The sequence below is a fragment of the Gouania willdenowi genome, chromosome 20, assembly GCF_900634775.1.
Source record: "Gouania willdenowi chromosome 20, fGouWil2.1, whole genome shotgun sequence".
NCBI lineage: Eukaryota > Metazoa > Chordata > Actinopteri > Blenniiformes > Gobiesocidae > Gouania > Gouania willdenowi.
The window spans coordinates 23065659-23080374 of record NC_041063.1 but is presented as its reverse complement, the minus strand read 5'-3'; the positions used below and the strand labels follow the sequence as shown (position 1 = coordinate 23080374).

The following is a 14716-nucleotide window of genomic DNA, read 5'->3' as shown; positions in this document are numbered from 1 at the left end:
ACACGCAGGCTAACAGCAGCTGTATAGAACACACATGCAGACACAAACCTAATGCTCGCCGCAAGCATTGAGAGAAAGACCTAAGAAATATTTTTAAAAAAAACACTTACGTTCTCAGGCTCCTAAGTTCACTCCTGCCTTTTATTTTACTAAGTAGTTAACCAACTGACAAGTGAAAAAACACCACACTTTTAGAATAATGACCGACCTGAGCCTAAACACAGAAAAGAACGCTCTGTTTTTGGGGTCATTTTTTATTGTTTTTATTGTTATTGTTGTCGTTTCATGTGTTTTTGGTATTTTTTTCTCATTTTATGTGTTTTTGTTGTTGATATTCATATTTTAAAGTCATTTTGTTCCTTTATGTCATAGATGATTTTGTTTGTTTTTGTTGTTTTGTGTTTAAGAGTGACTTGTGTATATTTCTTGTCGTTTAGTGTGTTTTTAGTGTAATTTTGTGGTCATTTTGTCTACCTTTGGTGTGGTTTTGTTGTCTTGTTATTTTGTGTCATTTTCAATAATGTATTTTGGTTGTTTTGTCTCTTGAGTCATTTTGTGCATTTATTTTGTTTTGTTTTTGTTTCATGTGTTCTTGTTTGTTTTTGGTGTCACTTTATAGACATTTTGTGTATTTTTCTCTTATTTTGTGCGTTTGTGTATTTTTGTTGTTAATGTGTGTTTTTTAAGTTATTTTATGTAATTTCCTATAATGTATTTAGGTTGTTTAGTCTCTTATGAGTCATTTTGTGTATTTATTTTGTTGTTGTTTTGTGTGCTCTTGCTGTTTTGTATGTTTTTGGCATCGCTTTACTGTCGTTTTGTGTATTTTTCTCTCTTTTTTTTGTGCATTTTTGTTGTCATTGTGTTTTCTTGTTGTTTTGTATGTTTTTGGTGTCACTTTATGGTCGTTTTGTGTATTTTTCTCTTATTTTGTGCGTTTCTCTTGTTGTCTTGTGTATTTTTGTTTTTATTGCGTGTTTTAGAGTCATTATTTTGTGTGTTTTGTAGAATTCTCTCTCATTTTCTATGTGTTCCTTTCATTTAGTTTTGATTTTTTGTTGTTTTCTGTATTTTGTTGTCTAGTGTATTTGTTTGTAATTCTATATGATTTTTAGGTCATTTTGTGCATTTGCTTTGTGGGCTTTGTGGCATCCATTTGCCCTCGTCTGCTTTAAAAAGACCAGAAACCAAGATACACACACATGACTACTTGCCTTTTTAATCATCTTCTCACACAAACCAACAGCAGCTCAACTGTGCTAATTCCTTTTGACACAAATCCATTCAAAGCAACATATTTAGCAGCAGCCTGTCACTGAGTCCATGATGAAGGACAGCTAAATGAGTGGTGATGCTGGTGACCAGGGAAAGGTTACACTTTGTTTCAATAGCATCACTCTCTTTATGTTTAACCACACTAATATCCATAGTCCGGTTTGGACAAATGCAGAAATGCATCAAATTGAAAGAGGATTTAAAAAAATAAAATAAGATAAAATAAAAAAGACTTGACAGATGGTTACACACAAAACTATAGTTTTATGCACATTAAATAACACATTAAACATATTTAAAGATGAAATCCCAACTAAATGTGTAACTCTTTGGTTCTTTGTTGTTCCTAATGTCTTATTGTGACATATTGACCAACCTGTCAGAACTACCAGATTAGTTTATGGGATAACAAACGATTGGTACGTATTATCCCCTTTGCATTTAGAAATAATTATCAAACCACAGCAAACAGGAAATCCAATTTGAGTGGCTTGTATTCAAGCACTAATGTAATTACTGTCATGTGAGGCAGTGTAAAACATTAGTTTACGTCTTAAAATCAATGCAAACACAAGAACTGACTGCAGAGTCGTCAATTTAAAGCGACACAAACCTAAAAAATAACTACGGTCACGTGTCAGTTTCCAAATAAACAACTCCATTAATAAAGATTTTTAGATGGTTTCAAAAAGATTATTTTTATTTTATGTATTTTTAATTTGACCAAATATGTTTTGACCAATAAAGGAGATTTTCTAACACATTACTTGCGACTTTAGCAGAAGTTGATGCAAAAAAAAACACATACTTCACTCACAGACCAATTAACGCATAAACACTTGATTGAATAAACCAATAATTGTCCCAAGAATGTGTATTTCTTTACCTTCAAACAAAAAAAAATCCAATATCTGATTAATATGATAGTAGAAATTAATTACTGTACGTGCATCATTAAGGCAGCGAGCTACAAGCCAGAAGATAAATGGAAACCTGAATGTGTGAGTAGTTAAATTAATTACGTTTTAAATGTCAAGCATGTAATCAGTATTTGCATGTTTACTTTTGCAAAGTCAGTTTTTTTTTTAAATTCCTAACAAATAGAAACATCTATTTGATGTTTTTGGAGACCTGAAGAAAGGAAAGGAAAAAATTTGAGCTCAGTTTTTAATTATATTTTTAATCAGTCTTTAGAAACACAGCATGTCCCCAAAGTCTGGAAGGATGCTGTTATTGTCCCGGTCCCTAAATCAAACGTCCCCATATCTTAAATGATTTTAGACCCAAAGCCCTGACCTCACTTCCAATGAAGGCCCTAGTTTTAAATAAAACTCAACATGCTCTGACCCACAACAGTTTGTTTCTAGGCCCAACAGAGAAGTGGAGGACGCCACATTCACTCAGCTTAACCTGCTCCTTAAACACCTGGAGGGAGTTGGACTTTTATTTATTGACTTTTCATCTGCTTTCAACACGATTCAACCCCACACTTTAATCCGCCGGCTGCTGGATTATTTTAATTTCAGTAATAATCTTGTGGGCTGGATTTGAGACTTTCGAACAAACAGAACACAGAGTCAGAGTGAACTGGTTTTCATCAAACACAGTGTGTTCTTCCATTGGATCTCCACAGGGGTGCGTACTGTCACCTCTGCTTTTATATTAGGATGGACTACTGGACTCACAACTCCACTCCACTTGTTCTTCATCTTCTTGTTGTGTACAACAGTTAAAATCGCTACTCCTCTGTTATTTGTGAAGAGATCGGCTGAAATTTGGTAGCTATAATCTATGGATGTGTACGCGTCGACACTCGGAGCCCGATTTTTGATTTGGGGCCCCAAAAGAAGCCAGAAAACAAGTCAAATATTGACAGTTGAAAATGAATCATTGACACATACCAATATATAAATGGGGCCCATTACCCCGTATGTGTCTCGATGGCACCAGGGAGCCCCATTTTTCAAATGACTACTCCATTACTTCTCGTTGGATCAGAATGCTGTTTGGTATGAATACTCTATATTAATATAATAGGACACTCGGAGCCCTTTATTTTTTGTTTATTTTTTTAAATGGGGCCCGAGGCCCACCAGTCATTTCCAGTAATTTCCGAATAATTTATGGGAACATAGTCGTGTGATATATCGTTTCAAAGGCAATTCAACATAGATTACGATTTAACGTCTCACAATTTAATTTGTTTTACTCGATGGAACCGAGTCATTTGACTGAATTCTCAGGAACGTGGTACGTGCTATTAGGCGCGGAGACGTACCGCAGGCCCGAACGTAGTTCATCTGAATTTGTTCTCTACACAAATGAGTGTCTGAGTACTTTTAGAAATCGGTCTGTTTTAAAGTATGCAGATAATACAGTGGTCGTTCTCCAGGGCAACGAGCGCAGCCGTGGCCTTATACAGTAATTGATGAATTCATCATATAGTGCATCATAACTGGAAGTTAACATTGCAAAAACCAAAGATATAGTTATTGATTTTAGAAGACAGACACGGAACAACCATGACATTCAATGTTGAATGTGTTCAATCATACAAATATCTTAGGAGCATCATTGATAACACTTTTTGTAAGAGGGGCCACCAGCGTCTTCACTGAAGCTGTCCCACTTCCACGTGGACAAAACTATGATGTTTGACCATGCTTTTATTGAATCTGTTTTATCTTTTTGTCTGGTGTCATGGTTTGGAGAGTTACCTCTGAAGGACAGAAACAAACTGGGCCAGATAGTGAAATGGTCCAGTCGACTCATTGGTGTTACAGAGGATCGCCCGCTCCATTACAGCAGATACCTCCCACCCTCCGTCTGCAGAGTTCCAGAACCCTCCATCTGGTTGGAGGTTCAGGGTCCCAAGGAGCAGAACAAAGCGCTACAGGAACAGCTTTGTTCCAGTTGCAGCTGTTCTTTTAAATAAGTCATAGCTTCAAATATTTATTTATTTATGGTAGTTTTATCCTTTTATTGCCTTTTACTCTGATGCTGTAATGATCTTTTAATTGCTCAGTTGGCCTTCTTTCCTTTGGTCCCGGTCCTGGTCAGCTGGCGAGTACGATCTCGTGTTATGGATTGTCTGTTTTTGTCAGTGCTTTGTGGTCAATGTAGATGCCATCCTCAAAACAAATCGGCCTACGCCTACTAATAAAGTCACCTGAACCATACAAACATTATTTCTACAGTCAAGACTACTTAAATTTTATGATATTGTTGATTTTCAGTTCATCAAAGTTATGTTCAAAGCATATCATAACTCACTACCAGTTATTAAAACAAAATTCACTTAACAAGAAGGTTATAATCTCAGAGGTCAGATGAACTTAAAATAAGAACAAAAAAAAAAGTTGAAGCTTTTCTGTGTGTGGTCGAGATATTCAAACATTTAAAGGAATGTACAGACAAAACATGCTTTCAAGGTACAACATGTACAAATATACACAAGGAATATGATAATGTAATCTATAATGATTTGTTGAGGATTTGATTTTCCTGATGTATTTTACAAAGATGCAACATTGTGTCAGTTTTTTTTTTCTTTCTTTTATTATTTGGAGAGTTCTTAGTGTGAATGGAGGGGAGTAAATAAGGTTGTTCTTCTACATTTTGCCTCTTTGTTCCACATTTTTGGCCTTTCTCAATATTGCTTGTCACATCTTGCATATTAAAGTTACCCTTTGCCATTACATACCACCTGGTTCCTCTTTATTTGCTCATTTTTTGCCCACTCTTGACTGCTTTTGGTCCATTTCAGTCAATTTTCACTCTTTTCTTGCCTCGTTTTTGCCACTTTTGGACTATTTTTGGCTGCCTGTTACCATGTCTGCCTCCACTCACTCGGCAAAAAAACGTAGCAGACCAGACCGGCCCACTTTGGGTCGACAGCCCACCGGGGCGATGCCCGGTATGCCAGATGGCGATTCCACCCCTGGTATGTGATATGCCTATGCAGGCAACATAATTATACTCAATAAATAAATAAAGGAACCCAGACTGTAAACAAAAAGCATCATGTCAAAACAGAAATTCACTTACTTGGAGGATTTTGTTTGACTTGTAGCTCTGTAAATGTATTAAACCTTGAAAGTGTACCAAGAAGTTAATCTAAACCAAAGTAAACAGAATGAGTTGGTGATGTTCCAACAACTTCTTTTTTCTGATGCAGTGCTCGCCGCCTGGCTTCTGACTTTGTGCAACTATGCAATAAACTGCCTGAGGGAGTCTGAGAAATACTGAATTCATAAGAATCTGTGACTCTTTGACACAAAAACATTACACGCAAACAAACATCCACAAGCCAGAGTAAATAAATGAGCCCTAATTTAACATAAGTGTCTAGTTTTAGTGGAAGCAGCAGTGGTGAAGAGGCCTTTATGGTGTCTTTAGAGGAAACTGAGCTCAGCGTTTGTAGTCCTTGGTGTTAAGTGTGAAATTAACAGGGCGGTCACATACATCACCTCCCTTCATCCATCGCCCTGACTTTCATTTTCAGCTGAACTGCAAACCCCCCCTCCCCCCCTCGTCCAATCCAAGAAATGTGAGTAGCTTGAGATGAAAGTTGCAAAATCCAACATCGCTGACCAGTCAAGTTACACCACTGGTGAGCCTAAAGGCACTATTGCATCAGTTTACATCTACAGGGGACACTATATTGGATAGTCACCACATGTGCACATACTGAGGTGATGAGAACCTGATGCAAGTTAACGGCAGGGAATGTGGGCATATGATATCACATATCAATCGCAGGCTTGTGAATCAAATCGAAATTGTATCGTGACAGACTTTGTGATATTGGCAAACATCGTACCGCCATCCAAACATATTGACATCGCATCGTATCGTGATGAAGCTGGTGATTTACACCCCTAGGTTATTGGTCCTAGTCCCACTCTCCACACATTAGTTAAAGTATATAACTTGAGCTTTTATAGTTGTGAAATGTCAAAGTGAATGCCGGCTTTTTAAAAAACTTTTTAAAATTTTTGGCAGCCCAGTGCGGAATGGTCATCAGACCGCTACCTGTTAGGTAAATCGATTCACTGATCTAATGGATGAATTGTTACACCCTTACCCACAACCCTGAGCACAGGGACAAAAAAATGTGTAAAGCACAGGGATTTCATTAAAATTTTAAGTTTTAATCATCGTAGCTATTGAGTGAATTAGATTGTAATCAACCACTGGTCCGCCACCCATTTTCCACAACATTAGATGACTGATAGAGCCTCTGTGTGTGTGTGTGTGTTTGTCCCTGATCGTAAAGCTGGCAAACATTTTTAATTACCAAGTGACTTTTGTTGTCAACACACACCACTAACTTGCGCGCACACACACACACACGCACATGCACACAAAGAGACACAGTGGGTCTCCATGTTACCTGATACTGCTCATGCTGCCTGCCTCTGATCCCAGCTTACATCTCTCCAGCTGCGTGGCAACAATCTGACGCTCTGCCTCCAGTTCCCTGGTCAGGCGTTCAAACTGCAGCTCCTGAGGAGAGACGGTGACAACAAAATGAGTGACACGAATAAAAAACAAAAAAACACACAAGAGAGAAGTGATACTGGTATATTGAAAGGTCATGGAAATAGCTTTAGGCTGTTGAAAAGAAAGTGGCATCATTAGCACACATATGACTGACAGGTGTGAATGTGTGAGAGAAAGGTTTGTGATAAAATCTTATAAAAGAGCTGAGCTGCTGTGCAAAACGTGACGGTTGTCATTGAAGAAGTTAAATATGTTTGTTTCAAAGCCATGAATTCAGAGTATTTGTGGAACATCAGCATGAAGTGTGTGTGTTTTTTCAGATGAATGGATTTTACGTTTGGTTCAACAGCTGCACATTTTACCTGACAATGATCAAAAGCAAATACAAGGCTGTGCATGTCACTTCAGGAATTGTTATGAATGCATATTGTTGCAAATAAAAAATGCAGCAGTCTTACCGCAGTGGGGGAAAAAGGACAAAATGACACTAGAAAGTGTTTTTTGCTATAATTTTCCTTATACCAAAATCACACTAAAGGCTGCACTTGGCTTTGACTTTGACACACGTCCTCTTTCGGTTTTGACTGCAGGACGCATATTTTACACGGTAGAATATTCCAAGTGGGGGCCGCCCAGTGATGCACTTGTTATTTTTGTTTTTTTTTTTCCAGAAATATATTTTTCAGGTTCAGCTAAGCAAAACACATACACTCATATATACATTATGATAAACATTCAAACTAAAACAGGTGTCAGGTGCTCAGGATTCACATCACGCACCCCACAAATGCATCAGTAAAGCAACAGAGAGTTGGTGAATACACAAATATAGTAATAGAAAAAAATGAAAAATAATATTAACAACTAGAATATTTGCATTTCCTGAAGAAAATGCAAGTGAGGATGCAGGTGCTATCCCGCGTCGCCCTGCATAAGTTTAGCATTAGCATATGTTAGCATTAGCATAAACTACCATTAGCTAGCATTAGCATTAACTAGCATTAACATTAGCATTGGCTTAACCTTAACATTAACATTAACCTTAACATTAGCATTAACCTAGCTTTGGCATTCACCTAGTTTTAGCATAAACCTAGCATTAACCAAGCATTAGCATTAACCAAGCATTAGTTAAGCATTAACCTAGCAATAGCTTAACATTGGCAATAAGGTTCTAAAAGCTTGAAAAAAGGTTGAACGTAGTAGCTGAACATGTTAAAGGTTGAATGGTTTGTAATTTGTTTGCAAAGATTTGAAGGTAAAATGGAGCAGCTCCTCTCTAGCTTAACAAGCATGTTATGCTAAAAGTCAATGCACTTTCACAAAAAAATGTACAACTCAAAACATTTAAAAGTTACACATTATAAAAGTAAAAGCATCAATCTCGGGAACTTTCTGAACGTTTTCATGATGGCTTAATTGTCAAAATCGGACAAACGGTGTAGGAGGCGTTAACAACTGGCGGAAGAAAAAAATTAAAAAAACAAATAACAGTTTGTGCCTATAGCACAAAGCCTATGGTAAGAATAGTGGAAACATTTTGTCCAATATATGCCAGAAAGGGTTCCCATGTTCTGCGGAAGACATCATCATTGGAGTGTAGTTTATATGTTGAACAGTCCAGTGGAATAGAATCAAGTATGACTCCTTATCATTGTACCTTGGGTGGAGCCTTGTCTGGGATCCAGTTTAAAATAATACACTTTATCTGTCAGTAATAAAAGTATTAGACACACTGTACCAACAAGTAATGACAACAGCCCACCATGTGTAATAATATGTAGGATTTTGTTAATTTCTTGCTCTATGATCTGCCAAAACCTCTCAGTGCTGAGATCATGTGATCGAGGCCTGCTGGTGACCCCCTACACGTCTGTCTCTATTAGCCCTGCATTAGACGAATTACTAACTGAGTAAAATACAATGCATTACCCATTTAAAGCGTGAAATAAATAGCATTTTTTTAACTAATATTGATTATGAGCCAGGTGTGTTTTTAGCATTCCAGCTCAGACGAGGAGTACAGTGAGAAAACATAGCAAAATAATGCATGTCTGTGAGGGTGCGCGCAGTGGAGAAGTGTATGCTTTGAAAATTGGTTTTCTCAAAGCCATTTGTGGCTCTGAATGAGTTGATCCCCAGTCGCTATCTCAACACTCCCAGTCTGTTTCCCACAACATGACAGAACACAATGCAGTTCATCTCCCTCGCCGGCTAGAACTTCCTTTTTTCGCTTTCATAAATATGTACATGCATTCTTTTGGATACACTCACTTTGTTTTTCTGTTCTTTTTATTTAAAAAAGAACCAGTTTAGTTTAAAAACCAAGCACATACAATACACAGAGCCCCTACCAGTGAATTACTAGTATATGGGGAGATTCCACACAACAAAAAAGCAGTAAAATTCCTCAGCACACTGCACGTAAACCTCAGTTTTAATGTGAAATTATTTTCTATTAAATCACAAACCTACATTCCCCCACATTTTCAAATTCCCCAAGTTCCTCTTTCACCTTCTGTCAGCAAATATAAGTTGTCTTTGCTAATTCAGCAAACTCCAGCTTGCAAAGTAAGATAACTCAGGGAAGTAAACGTATGATAACATCTGTGGTTATATCTATAAAATGCAGCTTTGCGCTAAAGGAAGAAATAAAATGGAATTAAAGTTGAGCATGTTTTTGATTCCCACTCCTTGGGAGTCATAATTGACTGTAAATCATCTTGGAAGTAACACATAAATTATATAAAAACAAGAATCTCCAAAACACTTGGTGTGTTTTATAAAAAAAGACTTCATTACAATTTTTTGGACTTTGATACTCCCACATGTGACCTACTGTGTAGAACTCTGGGAAACCACTTGTAAGATCATTGTTAATGATGTTTATACGATTTTTTTAAAAAAAAGCAGGAAATTATGACCCCACAAATCCATTATTTGTTCAATCAAAACAAAATTTAAAGATATAGTTTATTATAAAATAACAAAATGGTGTAACGTGAAGCCGAAGGACGGTTTCACTGTCACACATTTTAATATCTATATAACAGCCTTTCGAGAAAACAAAAACCCATAAATATAGACACCTGACTATTTATTTTACGGTCCTAAACTTTTTCCCACAAGATGTAGTCCAATAGAATAAAAAGATAAATACATATAAAAAAATGTTTGAGTTGATCTTACTTTGTTTGGTTCTGGTTAATCTGTTTAAATCTTTGGTTTTGTCTGTGTTATGGGTTTAGGCTGTGCTGCGTTTATTCCTTCTGCTTTCACTCAGGTGTTCCTCATCTCCTAATTACCTTCCCTCACTATTTAAAGGAGTGTTTGGACACAATGTGATTATATTTTGCTTAGTAGAAGTAAAACTTTGTCTTTTTAAAAGCTGCAACCTAGATCTCCCACAACCGCACACACTAGTATGTGTGTCTGAAAGTTGCTGAACCAATTTGTTTGTACAACCTAAATCACAGCGCACACATCTGTCATCTCATTACATCAGCTTAATAAAAAGCAAATTCACTCATAAACAAAAATATCCGTGAATCATGAAGCCTAATAAATTCTACCTGACGCAAACCAAAAATCCACAGATGGAGGGATAGTAAATTTATTCGTGACAGATATTTATCAGCAGGACGCATAAGTTGGTAATTTCTGCAACAGATGGGGTTGTAATCAAATATTATGGGCCGAACTAACAGAAAACAGAAGTATTGGGATATAGCCGAAAGCAGCATGGAGGGAAGTAAGTTAAGAAGTGTGAAATGTAGCAATTAAGGACAAGAATAGCCAGGATTTGTGATAAATCTGGTTTGGATTGCAGTAAAATTGAAGAAAACATGCATTTTCTTCACATCAATGACAGCATGATAAGCTGGAGACACATTTTTGTGCCGTTATACCCGACTGCTATCAACTGTAACCAGGTTGTTGTTGAGTTGACTGCCAGAAGTAAACACAACATTACAATCCTTCAAAGAGAGCACAAAGCATGCTGGGTGGGTTTGATTTGTCAACCATGTCTTGCCTGGAGGAAACTTTGATGCTGTGCTAAATCCAAGTTGCATCCAAATTATTCAACAGTTTAGTTTTCAGTTTTACCTTTTACAGACCTCAGCTAGGAGAGTGTGGAGAAAGCGGGCTTTCCTTGTGCATCGTCTGTCAAAAACGTAGGCGGGAGAATTCCACTGTAAAGTGCCTGTTCAGCATGTGCATCCGTGTGTGTGTGTGTGTGTGTGTGTGTCCTGAGCTGTAGAATAAGTAGTAGAGGGAAAAAAGGCAGCCATAGTCAGCTACAATAGTCTCTATGGCAACCGTGTCATCCCATCCACCCCCTCCAGCAGTATAAATGAGGTCCTGGCTCCACCCACACACACGCTGCACCGGCCCTTATACCTGAGCTGCTGACATGGATCTGTGGAGGAGGGAAATCCACTTTAACAAGGACAGACATCAGTGTTTCAGTGCACGAACAGGCTCACAAAAAGATTTTGTCATTTTTCAGACAAATATAACAATATTTAACAGAATGGAAAACATGCCAAATTACTGAGTTACTGAGACAAAAACAGATTTCATGTCATCTTAAGGGGCCAATTGTTCAAAGATAATCTGATCTGATTTTGGTTATTGGATTGGATCAAATCTTGAAAATGAGTTGTTCAAAAGGGAAATAAGGATCCTGAAATCGGATTAGATCACGTAATCCAATCCTAGTTTTAATTTAGATCAACCAAATTTTTTCTTGTGTTTAAGAAGTGCAGGCCACATGTTTACATGTTTCATGAAATGTGAAGTTAGTCAGATATGTTGAAGAGGTAAAGCCACAGATTTGTTTGCTTTATTGTTGAAATATGTGCTTTAAAATTTCTGTCTTACATCTATTTAAAATTTAAACAAATCTGAAAATGTTAATTATGAAACAGATTGATTTATTGCTTGTGTTCATTGAAAAATACACGACAAGAGGCCCTTGAAAAAATAATCGCAAAATATTAAATCGCAATCGCAATATTGAGGTAAAAAAAAATTGCAATTACATTTTTCAAAATTGTTCAGCCCTAATTTAGTGTATATACTTTTATTTATATTTTGCACTTGACTTGTTTAACCGTTTCAGTGCTAAAGTAAATAACGTAGACATAAGCTACCACATAAGCCTTTCGGTATAGTAAAGTCAAAATAAAATGAAAATTTTGTTGTGAAAACAATGAAACCGTGAAACAATTATCCAAACAGATTTCAATTACAGACAAAAATATAATAAATATTTCTGTCATAACTGTATATTCATTTCAAAGAAACAATCAATAGAGATGAAACTGTCATAAATAATGTCTAACAATTGCATCAGTGACTACACGTCCGGTCAGTGCCTCATTCTGACAGAACGCCAGAGGTTGGTCTGGTTTTTCATCATAAACACCATCACAGAGAGGGACATTGCACCTGGTAGCGATGTTGTGCAGGACAATAAACACAAGTATTATGTTGCATGCTCCGTGGTTCAACTCTTATGTAGTTAAGGCATGCAAAGCATCCCTTCAGAACTCCATTTAAATGCTCAGTTGCACATCTTGTTTTGCAATGAGCAGTGTTGAAGCGTGCCTGCACAGGTGCAAGAAAAGGAGTCATCAGCCATGATAGGAGTGGATAGGAAATGTCTCTTAATATTATGCCATCAGCACAACTTAAACATGCTGGTTTCTCCTCCTCAGAGGAGTCCACCATGTTGGCTCTTCTACCTGTTGTTCTTTAGAGCTGTAGTCCACATTGTGATATATTCGTATTTGGTAATCTTGAAAACTTTGTATCTGGATTCAATGTTGCTTTGAAAAACCAGCATAAAAGTAAGACGGGTAGCAAAAAATGGCATTTCCAAAACCGGAAAATTTTGATCCAGATGAAATGTTTTGAACAACTGGCCCAAGATGCTAGAACCACTTTGAACTTTGTTGGTCCCACACCAGGAGGGAGATGACCAGAAATGATAAAAATACTACAGAAAGAACACTACATTTACTAAATTAACTTATTTACAAAATGAGATTCTTTAGATTGTGTGTTATCACTCATTCATTACATCATTATGCTCTACAGTTGTTTTTCATAGTATTCTGAGCAAAATGTTGAAGTTGGATAAAAGGGGGTAACTTGGATTCAGAATAAGAGAAAGGGGGTACTTCAGCCAAAAAAGTTTGAAAATCACTGGTCAATCGTATCATATTGTTATCAGAGTATCATCCCACCCCTTCCAAATGTTCAACTTCCTAGACCTGTTCACCAACAGTGGAACTGTTGTTGTTGTTGTGGAGGTCCTTCTAAAGGTCAAGGGTTACCAACATACAGTAGTGACTGCAGGGAGTGCTTGTGGCACTTTCTATAAATGGTTCACGTCACAACTGGATGTTAATGTAGTCGGACAGTGCGGTCCAAGGTCAGTTCACACATCTGCTCTTAAGTCTGAGACAGAGTGTAAGCTCAGCTATGATGGATTTAAACCCTCAAACTGTGACACTATTCTGTGATCTAACGTATGTTGATCTGAGTCCCAATTAGGTGTAGTACAGCCCGTCCTCGCTTACTTTGGCTGAGCGGCAAGAGATCATAGAAACGAGAATGAACATAAACTATTTTAATGCCACGGTTCCATGTGGTTGGAGCTTTTGGAATGTAGTGCATGTCAAAAGTCCTGCAGCACATATGGATGTGAATACCAAATGCAACCTATCATCTTCTCTTGCAGGCACTGAGCCCTCATAACTCCACACTCCCACACTTGTGACATCTGACTTTCCTGCAGTGTAGGGCAGAAGAAAACGACACCCTCCTGAGGGGGATCAACATCACATTATTCAATGACAAACCCCGTGAGCTATGGATTCTCTTAGAATAACAACAGCTGAGCTAACAACAGAGCAGGCAAAAATAGGAAAAACTAAACAACATTATATTGTTTTAGCTCGATGCATTAATTTTATTAGTTAGTTTAGTATTTACTGGTGTAGATACAAAAGCAGCAGCAATAAAATAATAATTCTCCCATGTGGCACAATAAAAACTATCAAGCGACCTGTGGGTAGATTTTGCCAGTGCTGTGACCTTCTAGCCAAGAAGTAACTCAGCCTTGCGCTCTCATTCATTCCTTTGCTCAATCACCAAAGCAGAATGAAACAAAACCCAAAGATGAGTGGAAGACAGGAACGGCGATGGCGTGAGCAAATGAAAGCTTGTAAAAAGGTCAACCGTCACCAACCTGCATGATTAGGATTCTCTGCACACTGGCAATCATTCCCACCTTTCTAACATATAGCTGTGCATCAAACTGCCCTTGAACGCGTCATACTTAGCCCTGCGTGTCTCGTTAGCCACTTTAATAAGTGTGAAACATCAGCAGTCAAGAGAGGGGCAGGAAAGAATGAAGAAAGCCTGGAAGGAAGAAGGAAAGAGTGGAAGCAGGAGACGGGAGGTGATGATGGCCACATGAGATGATGGCCTTGGGACGGTTATTTGATCCACTGCCACTGAATGTACATGTAGGTGCAGATAAAGGAATAGGAAAATAAATACCACTTTCTTGCTCAATATATAAATATACAGATTTTGTTACTTTTCTATATGCTTTAATGTAAAAACTGTCAGTTCTTGGGGTCTCCCTCTTCAAGGTCCCTATTTTGATGACCGAAATGTGAAAACACATTGCAAAGACCTCTTTAAGGTGTGCTTAGCCTGGCTCTGATAGAGAACATGGTAAATGCCCTTCATGTATTTGCCATCTTTCTCTAAGGTGCGTTCACAGCGAAGGCGACGTCAGCAACTATAGTTGCCTAAATCGCCCGTGATGAGTCGCTTGAACATAGTTGCACTTTTTGTTATCTTTGAGAGGGCTGCTCGCTACTTCTCCAGCCGTACGTTTAAAGCACTTCTAGAC

The 14716-nt window shown here is 37.7% G+C and overlaps 1 protein-coding gene across 3 annotated transcripts in view; it reads right to left on the bottom strand.

Moving 5' to 3' along the window:
• ctnnd2a (catenin (cadherin-associated protein), delta 2a) overlaps positions 1–14716 on the bottom strand; it is a 350952-nt gene that overhangs the window by 230792 nt on the left and 105444 nt on the right. For 2 of the 3 annotated variants that reach the window (XM_028434803.1, XM_028434804.1), the window contains exon 3: positions 6671–6783. In XM_028434803.1, coding sequence (XP_028290604.1) covers positions 6671–6783 — 113 coding nt within the window. Of the gene's footprint in view, positions 1–6670; positions 6784–10887; positions 10915–14716 lie in introns of those variants that run through there. The other variant, XM_028434805.1, reaches the window with a different exon arrangement.